We start from the raw sequence: 15020 nt of genomic DNA on the forward strand, positions 1-15020 counted from the left end.
TTTTTTGTTCCCTATAGCGACAATGAGCTCCCTCCATCAGGCCTCGTCCTTGGCAACGAGGAAATATCTCTGCAAATATTGGATAAACTGCCATGAAGTTTGGCACAGACTCTCATGATCCCCGAGGATTAAATACTTTGCAGATCCCCATCTTTCAGGTCGTAATTTCACTGTGTCCAATACTTTGATTTATGATTAAATACCCGCAGAACGAACAACATTCCCATCAGCCTCAGCTGTGCTTTGTGTTCATTGCTAATTGGGGAGCTAACAAGCTAAGCTTTGGTGTAGTTACCCTTTAAAGGCTCTCTGTTTTACCCTTAGATCCGGATTTAAGTCGAGTTTAGTGATGAGATGGCTTGTATACTGTCGTAGCTACACTGTTACCAAAGACTGTTTGAATATACCTCCCAAGTAAACAACTTTTCCCTCCTTTATACTTTTTATACTTTGTTGCTTGCGGCTTGCAAAGATTAGCAACCCTTAAAACTACTCTCTGCACTCTGGTTCACTCAGCTGACTACCAAACCTCAGTATTATGACGGTTCTTTTACTGTTGAAGTGCACGTATGAGTAGTCATTGAGTCATGTGTAACGTATAAGAAGATTCAAGCATGCTTTCACACATCCTGTCATCTCAATCACTCCCCTGTGATTCACGCTAACGCTGCATGTATGTTGGCTCCGGGCGTCGCTTTTCAACCACGGCCAAGTGGAATATCTTCTGCCATAATTAGCGCTGTATTGAAATTCATATGATGCGACACGGTAAGACCTATGGTTGTTATACACATTAGTGGGTAGAAAAGGGAGGGAGGGGATGGAGGCGTGGGAGGAGAGAGGAAGGAGAGGGCAGAGAGATGAACCGGGCAGGCTTTCCCAGCAGAGCGGAGGACATTAAGTTTCCGTGGTGCAGTGATGTTTATCTTGAGGATAACCAGCTTGTCTGGGATGCACACTCGCAGGGCGTGGTTGTATTTTAAAGAAGCTGAACAGCAGTGTTGAATCCATTTATTTGGAGACAGAATCCAATCCGTGGTTCACTGCTAATGAAAAAGAGTGAGGAAGATTTGTTCGCCTTGAATTCTAGCAAATCCAGGTTTTTTATCAACCTTGAACCGGATCCAAAACAGAGTGAGCAATACGATACAATCCTCTTATCACTGTATCTGTCATTCTATAGTGATATCTATACATTGTGATATAGTACATATTAGGGCTGGGACGATACGCCTATCTCCCGATTCGATACTATCACGATACCTGGATGCCGATTCTATATGTATTTTGATTTTTAAGTATTGCGATACGATATTACAATTTATTGCGATTTTTATTACCTTTTTTAACACTATGGAAAAAAATGAATTAAACATTTCTAGGGACTTTTACTTTAGAAAATATCTAAATTAATACAGTAACATTTTTAGATGTTTAGCATGTATGTAGTCAGAGATGTCCTGAAGTCAAATATATATCAGTCATTGTCAGGAATTATTTTATTAAATCTTTCCAGCAACCCAAAAATCAAAGAATAAAGACATTTCCCCTCACAATTTGTATCTTAATTTATAAGGGACACCTTATTTTGAAAACCGAATGTAGTCACACGTGTCTACTTCCTCTAACTTCTCCAAGGTGGTCTCTAGCTCTCCCGTCAGCTCCGTTCTCTTTATCCATCCATGGTCAGCTCCATCGGGGCCGTTTCAATGCATTTAACATAAATGTCAGTATCTGGGCGCTCTACAGTTGTAGCGTCGGCCCGTTTGACCACGGAGATGAGAGCAACGGCCGGCTCATCCGCCACGTTACCGCGATACGATAACGCTTCCTGTCTGTGACAGAGTCAGCATGCAGCTTTAGCCATGATGTCTAGCTCTGCTTTTCCTGTCAATGTGTGAAACCCAAAGTGTTTCCATCCTTTACTGGATGTGTAGTGTTTACCACGCTGGATTTAACATGTGTGTGTGAAGGTCGTATCCACACAGACCCTCCAACGTTTTCTACTTTCTCGTTTCGTTTCGCTGCGGTTTGTTTTGGTTGACGGATACGGAAGAGATATGACGTCACGTTACTCAGACTACAACAATAAAAAAGGGTAACTTCCTTCTTCCTCCGCATAGACTCAAATGAAGCAAATATATCTATTCTGGTATTAAAAAATTGATTTCAAAATCGTAAAAAAAAAAGTTGCAATATAAAGGTGGATGGATTTTTTTTCCCTCCCCTACTTAAAACGATGAATATTTATTTATTCAACTTTCAGAGCTGCTCTGTCTTCTTCCCAGGATCAGTCGGATGTTGCCCGAGGCTTTACGGAGACGCCACGTTGAGGGTCGAGTGTCCTTCATGGCCTGTTTGAACCAGCGGCTGCAGGCTGAAGTCTGACTGGCTGCTGTGCTCTGAACTGGCTCTCGTATCGGGAGATATTTTAGAAAGTCACTCTGGTATTTTGAGACTCCCCATAACTTTTTTATCAATCTTCCGGCTGTAAATGAATTATGAAGCACTCTCAGAAGTGAAATTTGAACTGAAGGTCATAGAGAGCGGCGCGGAGGCTTCTACACCCTAAAGTTGTTAAATCACGGTACATACTGTTCTCCCACATCAGGAGTACTACAGCTTTCACTGCTAATAATTACTGTAATTATAGTAACGCTGTTAAATGACGGAGAGGCTAACGTACATGTTACCTGAAGGGAAGGCACAGTCGGTTCTTAATGTGGGTGATTGTAGGGTTATGAGGCAATCACCTCCTCTTTTAAAGCGTAACAACTGGTTCTCTGTGATCCTGGATCCGGAGCCTCGCTGCCGGCAACACTTTGGAGAAATTTTGTATTCAGCGAAGACAGACCTTGTTCCAAATATAGCCTGCTCGGCGTTCGCATTCAGATCTTGTTTGGGTTTTATTTTAATTTTCGAGTGCCCTGGAGAGCTGGATATTATAATTTGTGGATGGAGGAGCACCGTTTTTTTTTATTTTATTCTCCCTCTTTCACTCATTCCTGCCACAGTGCCTTCCTTCGTAATTAATGGTGTCTGATGAATAGAGGATTTCTGATGGAGCGAGAGGGGAAGACGGAGTTAGAAGTGAACTCGGTTGCAGCCGGTGGAAGGACGCCACTGGCTGTAACTTGGAGTATGATTGAGATTATGAAAAAAAATGAATACATGAATAATGAATGAGTCAGTGGGAAAGAAGCCAGAGAAACATGTGGTCAAAGGAGGACAGGAGAGAGGAACTTTTCACTGTTCAAGACACTAATAACATTCATTCATTTCTATGCAAACGGTCTGAATGCTGCAGTTGCTCCATTTTTACTTCCTGTCAGATGATGTTATTCACATACACTGCAACAGGAAATAAACTGGGACACATTTAGAATGTTTATGTATAAAACTTTAAAATGGTCTAAATATTGTAGATTTGTGACATCACAAATGGACAGAAATCCTGACGGCTTGTTTCAAAAGCTCAGTTTCTGGATACGGGCTATGTTTATCTCTCTGTGGATTAAGCGTTTCAATACTTTCACAGTATTTATATAGAACTTAAACCTGCTTTAAAATATAAAAGACATGAAAATGTCACTTTTTACAATATGGGACCTTTAAAGGATTAATTGATTAATAGTGTTGTTGATTGAATGATCAGTAAATAACATAGTTTCAACACTAAATACAGTGAATTCACATGAATGTATCTCAGCCACCGTGCAGCAGATGCAACAATATGCTGAGATTCACAATGTGCATGTGTTGTAACGTCAGACTGCAGCTTGTGTCTCATAATTAATGCAAGCACCACTATAGACAGGTGTGTGTGTATATATAGTATATATATGGTGCAGTACTATACGTGTACTGCATATACAGTCATCAGCTGGGTGTACTCTAACTCAGCTCCTGCAGGCGCACAACAACAAACCACAGCTCAAACACTCAGGAGGAAAATAATTTGAAGTAAATTTGAGTGAAGCACAGACGAGGACAAATTATTAGACCTCAGCCCAATGAAACCATAAAACTAACAAATGGCCTCTGTCAGACCGCGGCCAACAGTGGCCAAGGTTGTACTAACAACACACAAGCTCACACTCACACACTCACACTCACTCACACAGCCTTGTAATGAGAAATGTTTGGACGTGGCCTTGAGCAGCCTTTTGGAATATGTCCCGGACAGCTGAAATACGGTATCAGTGGCACACTGACACTTGGTTTTTAGTCTCCCCTCAACTATAATGAGCACAAAATAATGAATCATGTGGATAGGCCAGCGTGGCACCTTTATAATGTGTGTGTGTGTTTGTGAGAGGAACAAACACACATTTTATTCTGTTTATTAGAAGCAGCAAGTAGAATTTTATTCTATGTGTCTATGTGAGGATTTTGGTGCAGGTTTTGGTGTGATAATGTCAAGATCAGGGTTAATATCTGACTGTAGTTACAGGTGGAGGTGGGAAAACCAATTGATTCACCTATGTGTCATGTTTTTTTTTAGGATTTTGAAATTGATTTTTTAATGCCAGAATGGATATATTTGCTTCATTTGAGTCTATGTGGAGGTAGAAGGAAGTTACCGCTTTTATTGTTGTAGTCTGAGTAACGTGACGTCATATCTGTTCCGTATCCGTCAACCAAAACAAACCGCAGCGAGCAGAAACGAGCTGAAACGAGAAAGTAGAAAACGTTGGAGGGTCTGCGTGGATACGACCTGCATCCTCACATGTTAAATCCAGCGTGGTAAACACTACACATCCAGTAAAGGATGGAAACACTTTGGGTTTCACACACTGACAGGAAAAGCAGAGCTAGACATCACGGCTAAAGCTGCATGCTAACTCGGAAACATTGTCGTATGGCGGTAACGTTGCGGTTCAAGCCGGTCGTCACTCTCGTCTCCGTGGTCAAATGGGCCGACGCTACAACTGTAGAGCACCCAGATACTGACATTTGTGTTCTCTGCATTGAAACGGCCCCGATGGAGCTGACCATGGATGGATAAAGAGAACGGAGCTGACGGGAGAGCTAGAGACCACCTTGGAGAAGTTAGAGGAAGTAGACACATGCGACTACGTCTGGTTTTCAAAATAAGGTATTAACAAAGGGAACTGTATATACAAAATACATATATGGAAATAAGATTGATTGGATTATATTCACCAGAAGTATAAAACATTACATGTACCTTATAAATTAAAAAGAAAATCCCATTAAGTTGTGAGGGGAATGTCTTTATTCTTTGATTTTTGGGTTGCTGGAAAGAAAATAAAAAATAATTCCTGACAATGATCCTGATATATTTGACTTCAGGACATCTCTGACTACATACATGCTGAAAATCAAACATTTTTGCTGTATTCATTTAGATATTTTCAAAGTAAAAGTCCGTAGCAGTGTATTATTCAACTTTTTCCCATGGTCTAGTGTTAAAGGTAACAAAATTCGCATAATATCTAATCGCAATACATATCAAATCGGCACCCAAGTATCGTGATGGTATCGAATCGGGCGATAGGTGAATCGTGCCAGCCCTGCTGTGTAATAGGTTTATGTTAAAATGAAGGTTTAGTGTGATAATGTCAGCGTTAATATCTGATAGATAGCCCTAACAAGTACTCCTTGTGGGCTCATACATGTACAGCACTGTATTAATGTATTAATGTATTAAAAATGCCTACATGCTTGTGAGTGAAGCTGAAATATTACATCTCCCTGATGGCGACAACATCGCAGTTAAATATTCAACAATGTGAGCAAAGTAAGACAATTAAAGGGCAATTCATCAGCCGGACTGGTAGCGCTGTTAGCGGTTAGCAGAGCCATAATAACAGAGGTGGTGCCAGGAGCGAGCTGTGAGGAGGTGGCAGCCCATTAACTACCACCAGGAGCAATAATGACACGGTGGAGTTCAGAAAAAAAATAGAGCACAGAAGCCGGAGCTGGTTTCACAGATGGATGAGTAATGTCATGATTTAGGTAATATGTGCTGGTGTCGGCTTCACGTGTGCAGTGTGTGCCTCTAGTTGAATACACAGAATAGATTAGACTAGACATTACAGGCCTGGATTTAATGGAAGAGAATACATGAATATGCAAGTAAAACTAACACTGGAATGGAAAGTGGCAGCTGTTAATTTGAAAAGTGAGCTTTGGAGTAAAGGTTGTCCATTTAAATCTGATCAATAGATGGTGTTACAGGTACATAAATAATGGTTTCATCAAATGAAACTGGTGTTTACAACATGGGAAGTGGTGTACACAATATGCTTGGCGTTCAAGTGGTTCAAGTCGTGAGAACACCGCTGCTAAACAACGGCAGTATTATCGTTACTGTCGGCGTCTAGAAGCCAGAGAGGATATCACTTTAGCAAGCGAGCAAGTAGGTAACATAATGCAGGAAATGTAAAGACATAATGACAGAGGAGACACCACCACAACGTCTTTATACTACAGCTGTAAGTCATATCACTAAAACACCTGAGACAGGACACACCTTTTCTCACAGGGCGGTCAATTCCTAATTATTTCCTAGAACGTTTTCTGGAAAGGAAAAACTGTCATGTCCATTTCAAAGGGGTCCCTTGACCTTTGACCTCCAGATCAGTGAATGTAAATGGGTTCTATGGGTACCCACGAGTCTCCCCTTTACAGACATGCCCACTTTATGATAATCACATGCAGTTTGGGGCAAGTCATAGTCAAGTCAGCACACTGACACACTGACAGCTGTTGTTGCCTGTTGGGCTGCAGTTTGCCATGTTATGATTGGAGCATATTGTTTTATGCTAAATGCAGTACCTGTGAGGGTTTCTGGATCAATATCTGTCATTGTTTTGTGTTGTTAGTTGATTTCCAATAATAAATATATACATACATTTGCATAAAGCAGCATATTTGTCCAACTCTGATTTGGTCGAAATAAACACTTGATTCACAGAGTTAGATGTGAAGATATGCCGTCTCTACACGCTGTTTCACTACTGCCTATCTCTCTCTCTGCCCGCTGAGTCGGCGGGGCCGGACGATTAAAGGGACTCTTTGTAAGAATCAGAAATGTCTTGTTAACAGCGACACCTGTGGCCGTTAAGTCAACGGAAGTCAGCGTCCTGTTGCTCGCGCTTGTGCTCGCTCTACATAGACATGAACGAGCATTGATCAACACAGTGAGGCGACACACGTCAGCTAAAACCACAATATCACTCTATATTTCAGCTGCTTGGCAGTAATGTTAGCTGACCAGACGAAGGTCTCTCCGTGTCACAAGACACGGGAAACCTCTGTTGGTCTGGAGGAGCTGCAGCAGTTATTTCTGCACAAACGTCCACTGTACATTTATTAGATATTCTGCGCGCATGAATGTGAGGTGGAGTGAGAACACGCGCGCTGTGTGAGTGAAGACTTGCAGGCAGAGAAGCAGCCTGAACAGCGTAGCCACACGCGAGCTCATGGGACACCGACCCGGTAGATTTATACCTGTAAAAAGTTACAAACAGTCCGTTTAAATTAGCAAAATAAAATTACAAAAATCGCCCAAAAAACAACCGGCGATGTTCTCAGCCAATCGCCGATAACCGATTATATTCGTCCAGTCGCCAGGTTAATATTTCAAAAGAGTATTACAAACACTATAATATCTGAATAAGAAGAAAGAAAGAACAGCAATAACTCATCAAATCCCCGCGAGCGAGATGTCATTAAGCAGTAAATGAGCACTGGTTGTGCTGGGCAGCTCCCATCTGTGATTTTATATATTTCTATGAATATAAATGACACATTTAGAGACGACTGCTCCGGATGAATCACGTTAACATGCAGGACAGACGTTCTCGCATCATCACTGAAACACAGCTGTTTCTAAAAAGACAGTAAAGACGGTGAATTGCAGCAGATGACCAGCAGTGCTTCTCATGGTAGAATATAGCATCTCTTTTTCCCACATACATACTCCCCTCCCCACATGGTAGGGGTTTGCTCAAGGCTCCACATAAATTAAAGTGACAAGCTCTTGTCTACATGTTCCCTCCGTCTGTTTTATAACCTGTTCCCTACCATGGAAACACACCGGCATGCCGCTGCGCTCCTATTGGAAGATTTACATCTGTGACCACCTCAAACACTTTCATTTAGACACTTTACCAACACAAATATTGCTGTTGTTAGGCTGAATCCACCGGAGGAGAGACGCTTCAGATTCCCAGGAATAAATGAGACCGAAACAATCTTAATCAAGACTGAACTGCGTAGCTGGTATGATGAGAATATGCTCTTCGGTTGAAGAACCCCTGATTTCATTTAGTCCCTGCCACGTCTGAAACCAAACCTACTCTTGTGCTTTTAATAAATAAATAAATTCAGTGGTGGATGAAGTATTCAGATCTTTTACTTGAGTAAAAGTAGCAATACTAAAGTGTAAAAATACTATAAATACATCAAAGTACCAAAATTAAAAGTACTCATTATGCAGAATGGTCCATTTTATATTTATTATAATTATGGATCCATTAATGTGTTCATCACTTTAATGTTGCAGCTGGAGCTCATTTTAATAGATAATAATATATCTAAATTTATTATTGGATTTATATTTTGTAAAAGTAAAGTAAGTTAAGTAAAAGTACAAAAGGATCAGCGTCAAAATATACTTGAAGTACCAAAATTAAAAGTACTACACTAATGGCCCATTACTGAATAAGATGTGATTTATTATTAGATTACAATTATTGATGCTTTAATGTGTTCATCACTTTAATGTTGCAGCTGGAGATAATTTTAATTACTTTATATACTGCTGGGCTTTTTAATCTATAATAATATATCTTAATTTATTAGTTTATATTTTGTATTAATAATCTGCAAAGTAACTAAAGGTATCAAATACATGTAGTGGAGTAAAAAGCACAATGTTTCCCTTTGAGATGTAGTGAAGTAGAAGTTGTACAGTACTTAAAGAAATGTGTTTTTATTTTCAACCACTACATAACATTTATGTAAACATACAAGTCAGATTTGTCTCTCGATAATTAAATAATGTCAAAGGTAATAATAAATGCTGTTTAGGGCTCTTTTCATACGTCTTTTATACATTTATATTAAAGATATAATGATAACTGTAGGTTGTACCTTATGTTGGAATCAGTCGCTGTAGTCTGCTGCATCACTTTCTTAACTGCAAGCTAATGAAGTTTAAGTTCTTGCTTCAGTGCACCTTTTGTTGCCCAGCAGGCAAATAAGAGGACCTTATAGCACCGATCAATAATGTATAGAGACTCTGCAGGTCGTGTAATTTATAGGTTGCATTTAAAAAAAAAAAAAAAGAAACTACAGAAACAAGAACAAGTGAGGAGCTTGTTGTACACGACCTGTGAGAGGGTACGCTGTATGTACAGTTAGATGTCTGTATAATAAGACATCATTTACACTCTAGTTACAGGATGAAGTCGAGGGAAAATGACTGGAAATACAACAGTGACAATATCAGCTCCACTTAGACCTTCACACCATGAATGGAAAAGACTTCCTTTATTAATTAAATTAACTTTCCTACCTCCAAAACATCTGCTTTTCACTTCCCATATCCTAGATAGTTAACACAGGGGTTGGCTGTTAAAAACAAAAGGAACTAAATCTATTGTTATAATAGTGTTTCATACCCTGTCCTAACTTTTCATTCTGCAACAGAGTAAAGACAAGTGCATTTTCTGCAACCCTTAGTAGTAGAAGAAGAACAAGATAATACTTGGTCTACTTTTTTTGTGCAAAAGACAGTAATGTGTCTTTGGTTTGCAAAATCTGCTATTAGAAAGGTAGAAAGCACAAACAGAAGTTACATTAGAAGGAGCAGCAGGTACTCGATGGTGAGGACTGAATGGATGAACATTTTTATACAAGATCAAATTTAGAGGCAGAAATCTTCCTAATTCAATCCGCGGTCTAATCATCTTGCTCCCAAACGTCTCACTAGCAGAGGTCAACTTATTAAACATGCCCTCTAATTTGGTTAAAGTTACATTTGCTTTAATCGGAAATGAAGCAGTCAACCAAGTTAAGCTGATTTACTAAATGGATTTCCAGTTGAATCAACAACTATGTAGACGGGGGTCTTGTAAACAAACGGTACTGGATGTGTGTCCGTATTCAGGAGGCAAATCCTCTCTGGGTGCTGTAGTAGAACCCTGCAAAGTCCGACCACCAGATACTGTTATCTGTTATCATATGACGTATTAGTGTGAGATTATTTTATGTCATAACCTGTGAACACACACTACACTATGTTTGACATAGAGACTACTGTTATATATTGTTTACAGTAAGTAGAAGTATAGAATAAGGCCTCTCCCTGCACAGTGATTTACATCACTATTTCTGTTTCTTTATTAACTTCTGTCTTTTCCTTGAGTCTTAGTCCCTCCTGGGGTTGCACCGATACCCGATACCGGTATCGGGTATCGGGTATCGGGTATCGGGTTCGATACTGTGCTCATGTACTCGTACTCGCAAAACGGCTCCGATACAACGGCACCGATACCACTTTACGATGTTGCGCCCGACCCCATTTGACCTGGATCCCACCTCAGCCTGTTTTGCTTACACCCTCTGACTCACGCGCGGGTTAGACTCCTTGCTCCGTGTTTCAAGACGGGTCGGGTGGGTTGCCGACATCACCCCTGACGCCTTTTACGTGTGGGCCCCGTTCCTCCTCGGCTGAGAGAGAGGGCGCAGCGAGCCCTTTGTCCATGGTGCGGCGAGGTCCGGGCGGGGAGCGCTGTAAAGCTGCGGCCGCGAGCCACCTTCGCCCCGAGCCTTTCCAAGCCGACCTAGAGCTGGTCGCGGCACACTGCCTCGTATGTGGGACTCCCCAGCCTGCCGTGTGTCGCTCACACCCTCCAGCTGGCTGTTAACGAGGGTCTTTTGGCACAGAGAAGTACTCGTATCAGTACTCGGCATCGGCGAGTACCCAAATGTAAGTACTTGTACTCGGTCTGAAAAAAAAGTGGTATCGGTGCATCCCTAGTCCCTCCCACCGGGGACGCATGGAGAGACGCAAGGAAACCATGCGAGGAGAGAGGAAACGAGGAAATATGTTTATAGAGACAAGAGACGTCTTTTCCTCTGAAGCGTCACGTGAAGCGACGTCCGTTCATACTCGCCAACCTTGAGATCTCATAAAAAGGGAGGATTTTAAAACCAAAGCGGCGGGTCTGAGGATCCTCCCCAAGATCCTCCCCGCTGGATCAGCTGTCCATCGGCTCTAACAGCTGTAGAGACCTTTGTGTTTGCACTGTACTAATAATACTAATAAAGGCACTCCGTTATCTCTCTGTAGCCTGTTACCTGTTCAACAAACACCTGCACATGAATAACAACCTGCAGTCTGTATTGATACTGTGTTCTGCTTAGAGGCTCAGGAACCATTTCTACTGGCACAATGCGTCTGTATTTATTGATAATCTCATCGTGAATTCATTATTTAATAACCCAGAATATGATTATTGTGTCTTTTGAACACTGGAAATGATTTATTAGGCTAAATGTTTCAGGGAAAAATGAAATGATGTAACTCATATCAAACCTGACGCTCAGCAGGTTATCAGCCTCACATGTGACTGGATGGAAATGACGATAAAAGTGTTTCTCGCTGACTGACTCAAGCGAGGAAATAACAAATAAGAGACTTGAGATGCATCCTATGTGATCACCTTCAGCGTGTCAGCAGTGCTTTGTGTGTCACCGGTCACAAGAGGGCACTAAAACCTGTCCCCACACTAGAGGACATCATCTCCATTTATGTCACTTCCCCTTCACTGGTTTTGACATCACTGTGGGATATTTCTGCTGTCATATAATAACAGCACAACAGCTTTTTCCTTCTTTGCCTCTGGATTCCCTGGACAGTTGTTGGAATAGACAGCTGTTACAGCTGTGTTTTCACAAAGGGCTGTATTGCTAGAGGTGTGTTTGTGTGTTTTTGTGTGTATAGAACAATAAGACAGTTTTCTCTGTTTGTCTCTCGTGTCTCCCTGAACACAAACACACGGCGCCGGATGCTCAAGGACAGAATGAGTGCATGGATGCGTTGTTAGTCGTCACGTTAACACTCTCGCTGCTGCTCACTTGATGTGCCTCAAGGTCCAACCTATTAACTACAGTGTGTTTACACGATACAGTGCTGTGATGTTGGCGCTAACCACCTCTCAGTTTAAAGCACTACAACACATGTGGTTATCAGGCTTTTGCCTGTTGACTACATACAGTATACTTCACATTGTTGCTGACTGTTTGAGTTTGATTCTCCTCCTCTTCCTACAAACGTATGGTTTGCTTTAGAGACATGTTGTCTGTACTGAAGTATTTTATAAAAAACATTAACACTAATATTTTATAATTTTTATTAAATACGATATAATGGCGTCACTAAGAATATATCTAGTTGTCTCACAGCTTCACTTTCTATTTCCACTCAGGTCGAGAGAAGAGAAAGGGTCCCATGATCTCTGCCGGCGATGCCGAGTTCCCGCGGGATTACCACACGCTGGCTGGCGGCGGCGGCCGCGGGGCCCGGCGGTTCCCCGACAATACCAACGGGGGGTTCACGTCGTCCTCGCTGGACCGCCGCCACAACTCCGTGGCCGCCAAGAGCCTGGAGGCCCTGAACAGCATCCACAAGGCGGACATCGAACGCCAGCGAGACGCCCTCATGGACCTCCAGAAGAACAAGTTCTCCAACAGCCCCGGCAGCTTGTCGCAGGGCTCCGTCCCGGCTGGACGACAGGTATCCTCCGTGCACCGAATACGCCTGATTAACCGACATCAACAAACACGAAAACAAAGAATAACAGGGGTGTTTTGGTATTTCCTAGAATCCTCTTGAGGTCCAGAAGACATGTAGGACTCTCCTGAACCACCTCAATCAGGTCTAATGCTGTTGTTTATCTTGGTATCAGTATGTTCAGTACACACAGTACTTTGAGAATACCAGAAAATACCACGCATACTGACAAATATCAAAGGATCTAGAAGGAGGTTTTACTAACGGGCAAAATAATAAATCATATTAAGTGTTTACATTATCATATCATCATCAGAACTACTGATGCGAACACAAATATAAGATATTATACTGTATATAAGAGTCTGTTTCTGCCTCATTTCCCTGAATAATGTGTGTTTATAGCTGATGTTATTGTTCAGGAATTTAATGTTTGAGATGTGCTTCAATTCCACATTTATGGTCCTGTTTGTTGGTGTGAGTAGGTAGATCTACATACACTAGTTTTTATTTTATGCACATTATTAGTATGTGCATGCATGATATGTACATTTGGAGAAGAAGAAGTCATGCAACAGATGTATGTTGTGGCTGATAACGATTAATACCACGAGAGCTCCCATCATTGTTTTGTTTAGACCATTAAATGTTGAATGGAGGACGATGGAACAGCTGAATTAACTGTGGAAAACAAAACGCAGCGTGTCCTGTGTTGTTGGCAATTCTGCGCTCTGAGGATTAATCCGGTTGTCTTTGCGATAATGACCACTTAGAAATGCTGATTATTGTAATTATCTAAACCTTTCTAAAAGTTTTCAACTGATTTTCCAGATGTTTTTTTTATTTTTTATTTTTTATTATTATTATTTATCATATAGAACATGATTTCTCAGAAAAATGTATTACAGTATGTCAATATCTATGCACCATGATAGAGGATTTATCTTTTTTTATCTGTTCAAAATGTACCTTAAAGGGAGATTTGTCAAGTATTTAATCCTCTTATCAACATGGGAGTGGGCAAATATGCTGCTTTATGCAAATGTATGTATATATTTATTATTGTAAATCAATTAACAACACAAAACAATGACAGATATTGTCCAGAAACCCTCACAGGTACTGCATTTAGCATAAAACAATATGCTCCAATCATAACATGGCAAACTGCAGCCCAACAGGCAACAACAGCTGTCAGTGTGTCAGTGTGCTGACTTGACTATGACTTGCCCCAAACTGCATGTGATTATCATAAAGTGGGCATGTCTGTAAAGGGGAGACTCGTGGGTACCCATAGAACCCATTTACATTCACTGATCTGGAGGTCAGACGTCAAGGGACCCCTTTGAAAATGGACATGACAGTTTTTCCTCGCCAAAATTTTGCATAGATTTCAAGCGTTATTTAACCTCCTTCGCGACAAGCTAGTATGACATGGTTGGTACCAATGGATTCATCAGGTTTTGTAGTTTCATACCAGTGTTTTTGTAGTTTCATACCAGTATCTTCACTCTAGCTTTAAAACTGAGCCGATACAACCTCAATATCACAAGTTGCGTTAACGCGTTTTTGCATGAACACATTTACATTAACGTGTTTTTATTATTGCTTTAACTTTGACAGCCCGAATAAAAACACAAATGCAGCTATGAGATGTTGAGATGTTGAGATGCATCAGAGTAACTGCAGCTTGATATAATTTATTCTTTTCATGTCTTTTTGAATATATTAGCATAAAAGTAGTATATTTCAGAAATTTACATAAAACCTGTTCAACATTTGAATGGAAACAAAACTATTGTTTGGAGGAGATATCAAAAAACCGATCAACAGATTCCTACAGCCAGAGCTTTAATGAGTATCCAGGTATTTTTAAAGACTTATTATCATTGTAAAATAGGTTATTCTTTTTGTAAATGTTTTGCTATTGCGTGTATTTGAATGTAGATCCAGATTATCTGTAGAATAGGAGAGAGAGTGCAGCCTTCGGGGGGAAGGTAGGAGCTCTCTGAGTGCTTTCTGTTTCCACATGTGAACATTTTCTTCCTGGGAGATAATAACGGCACATCGGTGGGCTCGGAAACCCACACAAGCGCATTATGTGGCGAGATGCCTCCGGGGCTTTAGACGCGTGCTCAGTGGAGGCATTTTTATGAGCGGCGTGCTGGGGCAGTAATGGCCACTTTTTGAGCGGTTATTATCTGAAAGAGACGGCGATAGAATACAGAGAAAAGGATTTAAGTGAGAC

At 41.0% G+C, this 15020-nt stretch overlaps 1 protein-coding gene across 6 annotated transcripts in view; it reads left to right on the forward strand.

Annotated features, from left to right (window-relative positions):
• Window positions 1-15020, forward strand: part of zgc:114120 (uncharacterized protein LOC619267 homolog) — a 113114-nt gene that overhangs the window by 34400 nt on the left and 63694 nt on the right. For all 6 annotated transcript variants that reach the window (XM_037754121.1, XM_037754122.1, XM_037754127.1 and 3 more), the window contains exon 2: window positions 12468-12775. In XM_037754121.1, the coding sequence (XP_037610049.1) occupies window positions 12491-12775 (285 nt within the window). In that variant the 5' untranslated portion in view covers window positions 12468-12490. The remainder of the gene's footprint in view (window positions 1-12467; window positions 12776-15020) is intronic.

This window comes from Sebastes umbrosus, chromosome 20, assembly GCF_015220745.1.
Source record: "Sebastes umbrosus isolate fSebUmb1 chromosome 20, fSebUmb1.pri, whole genome shotgun sequence".
In the NCBI taxonomy this organism is placed as follows: Eukaryota; Metazoa; Chordata; class Actinopteri; order Perciformes; family Sebastidae; genus Sebastes; species Sebastes umbrosus.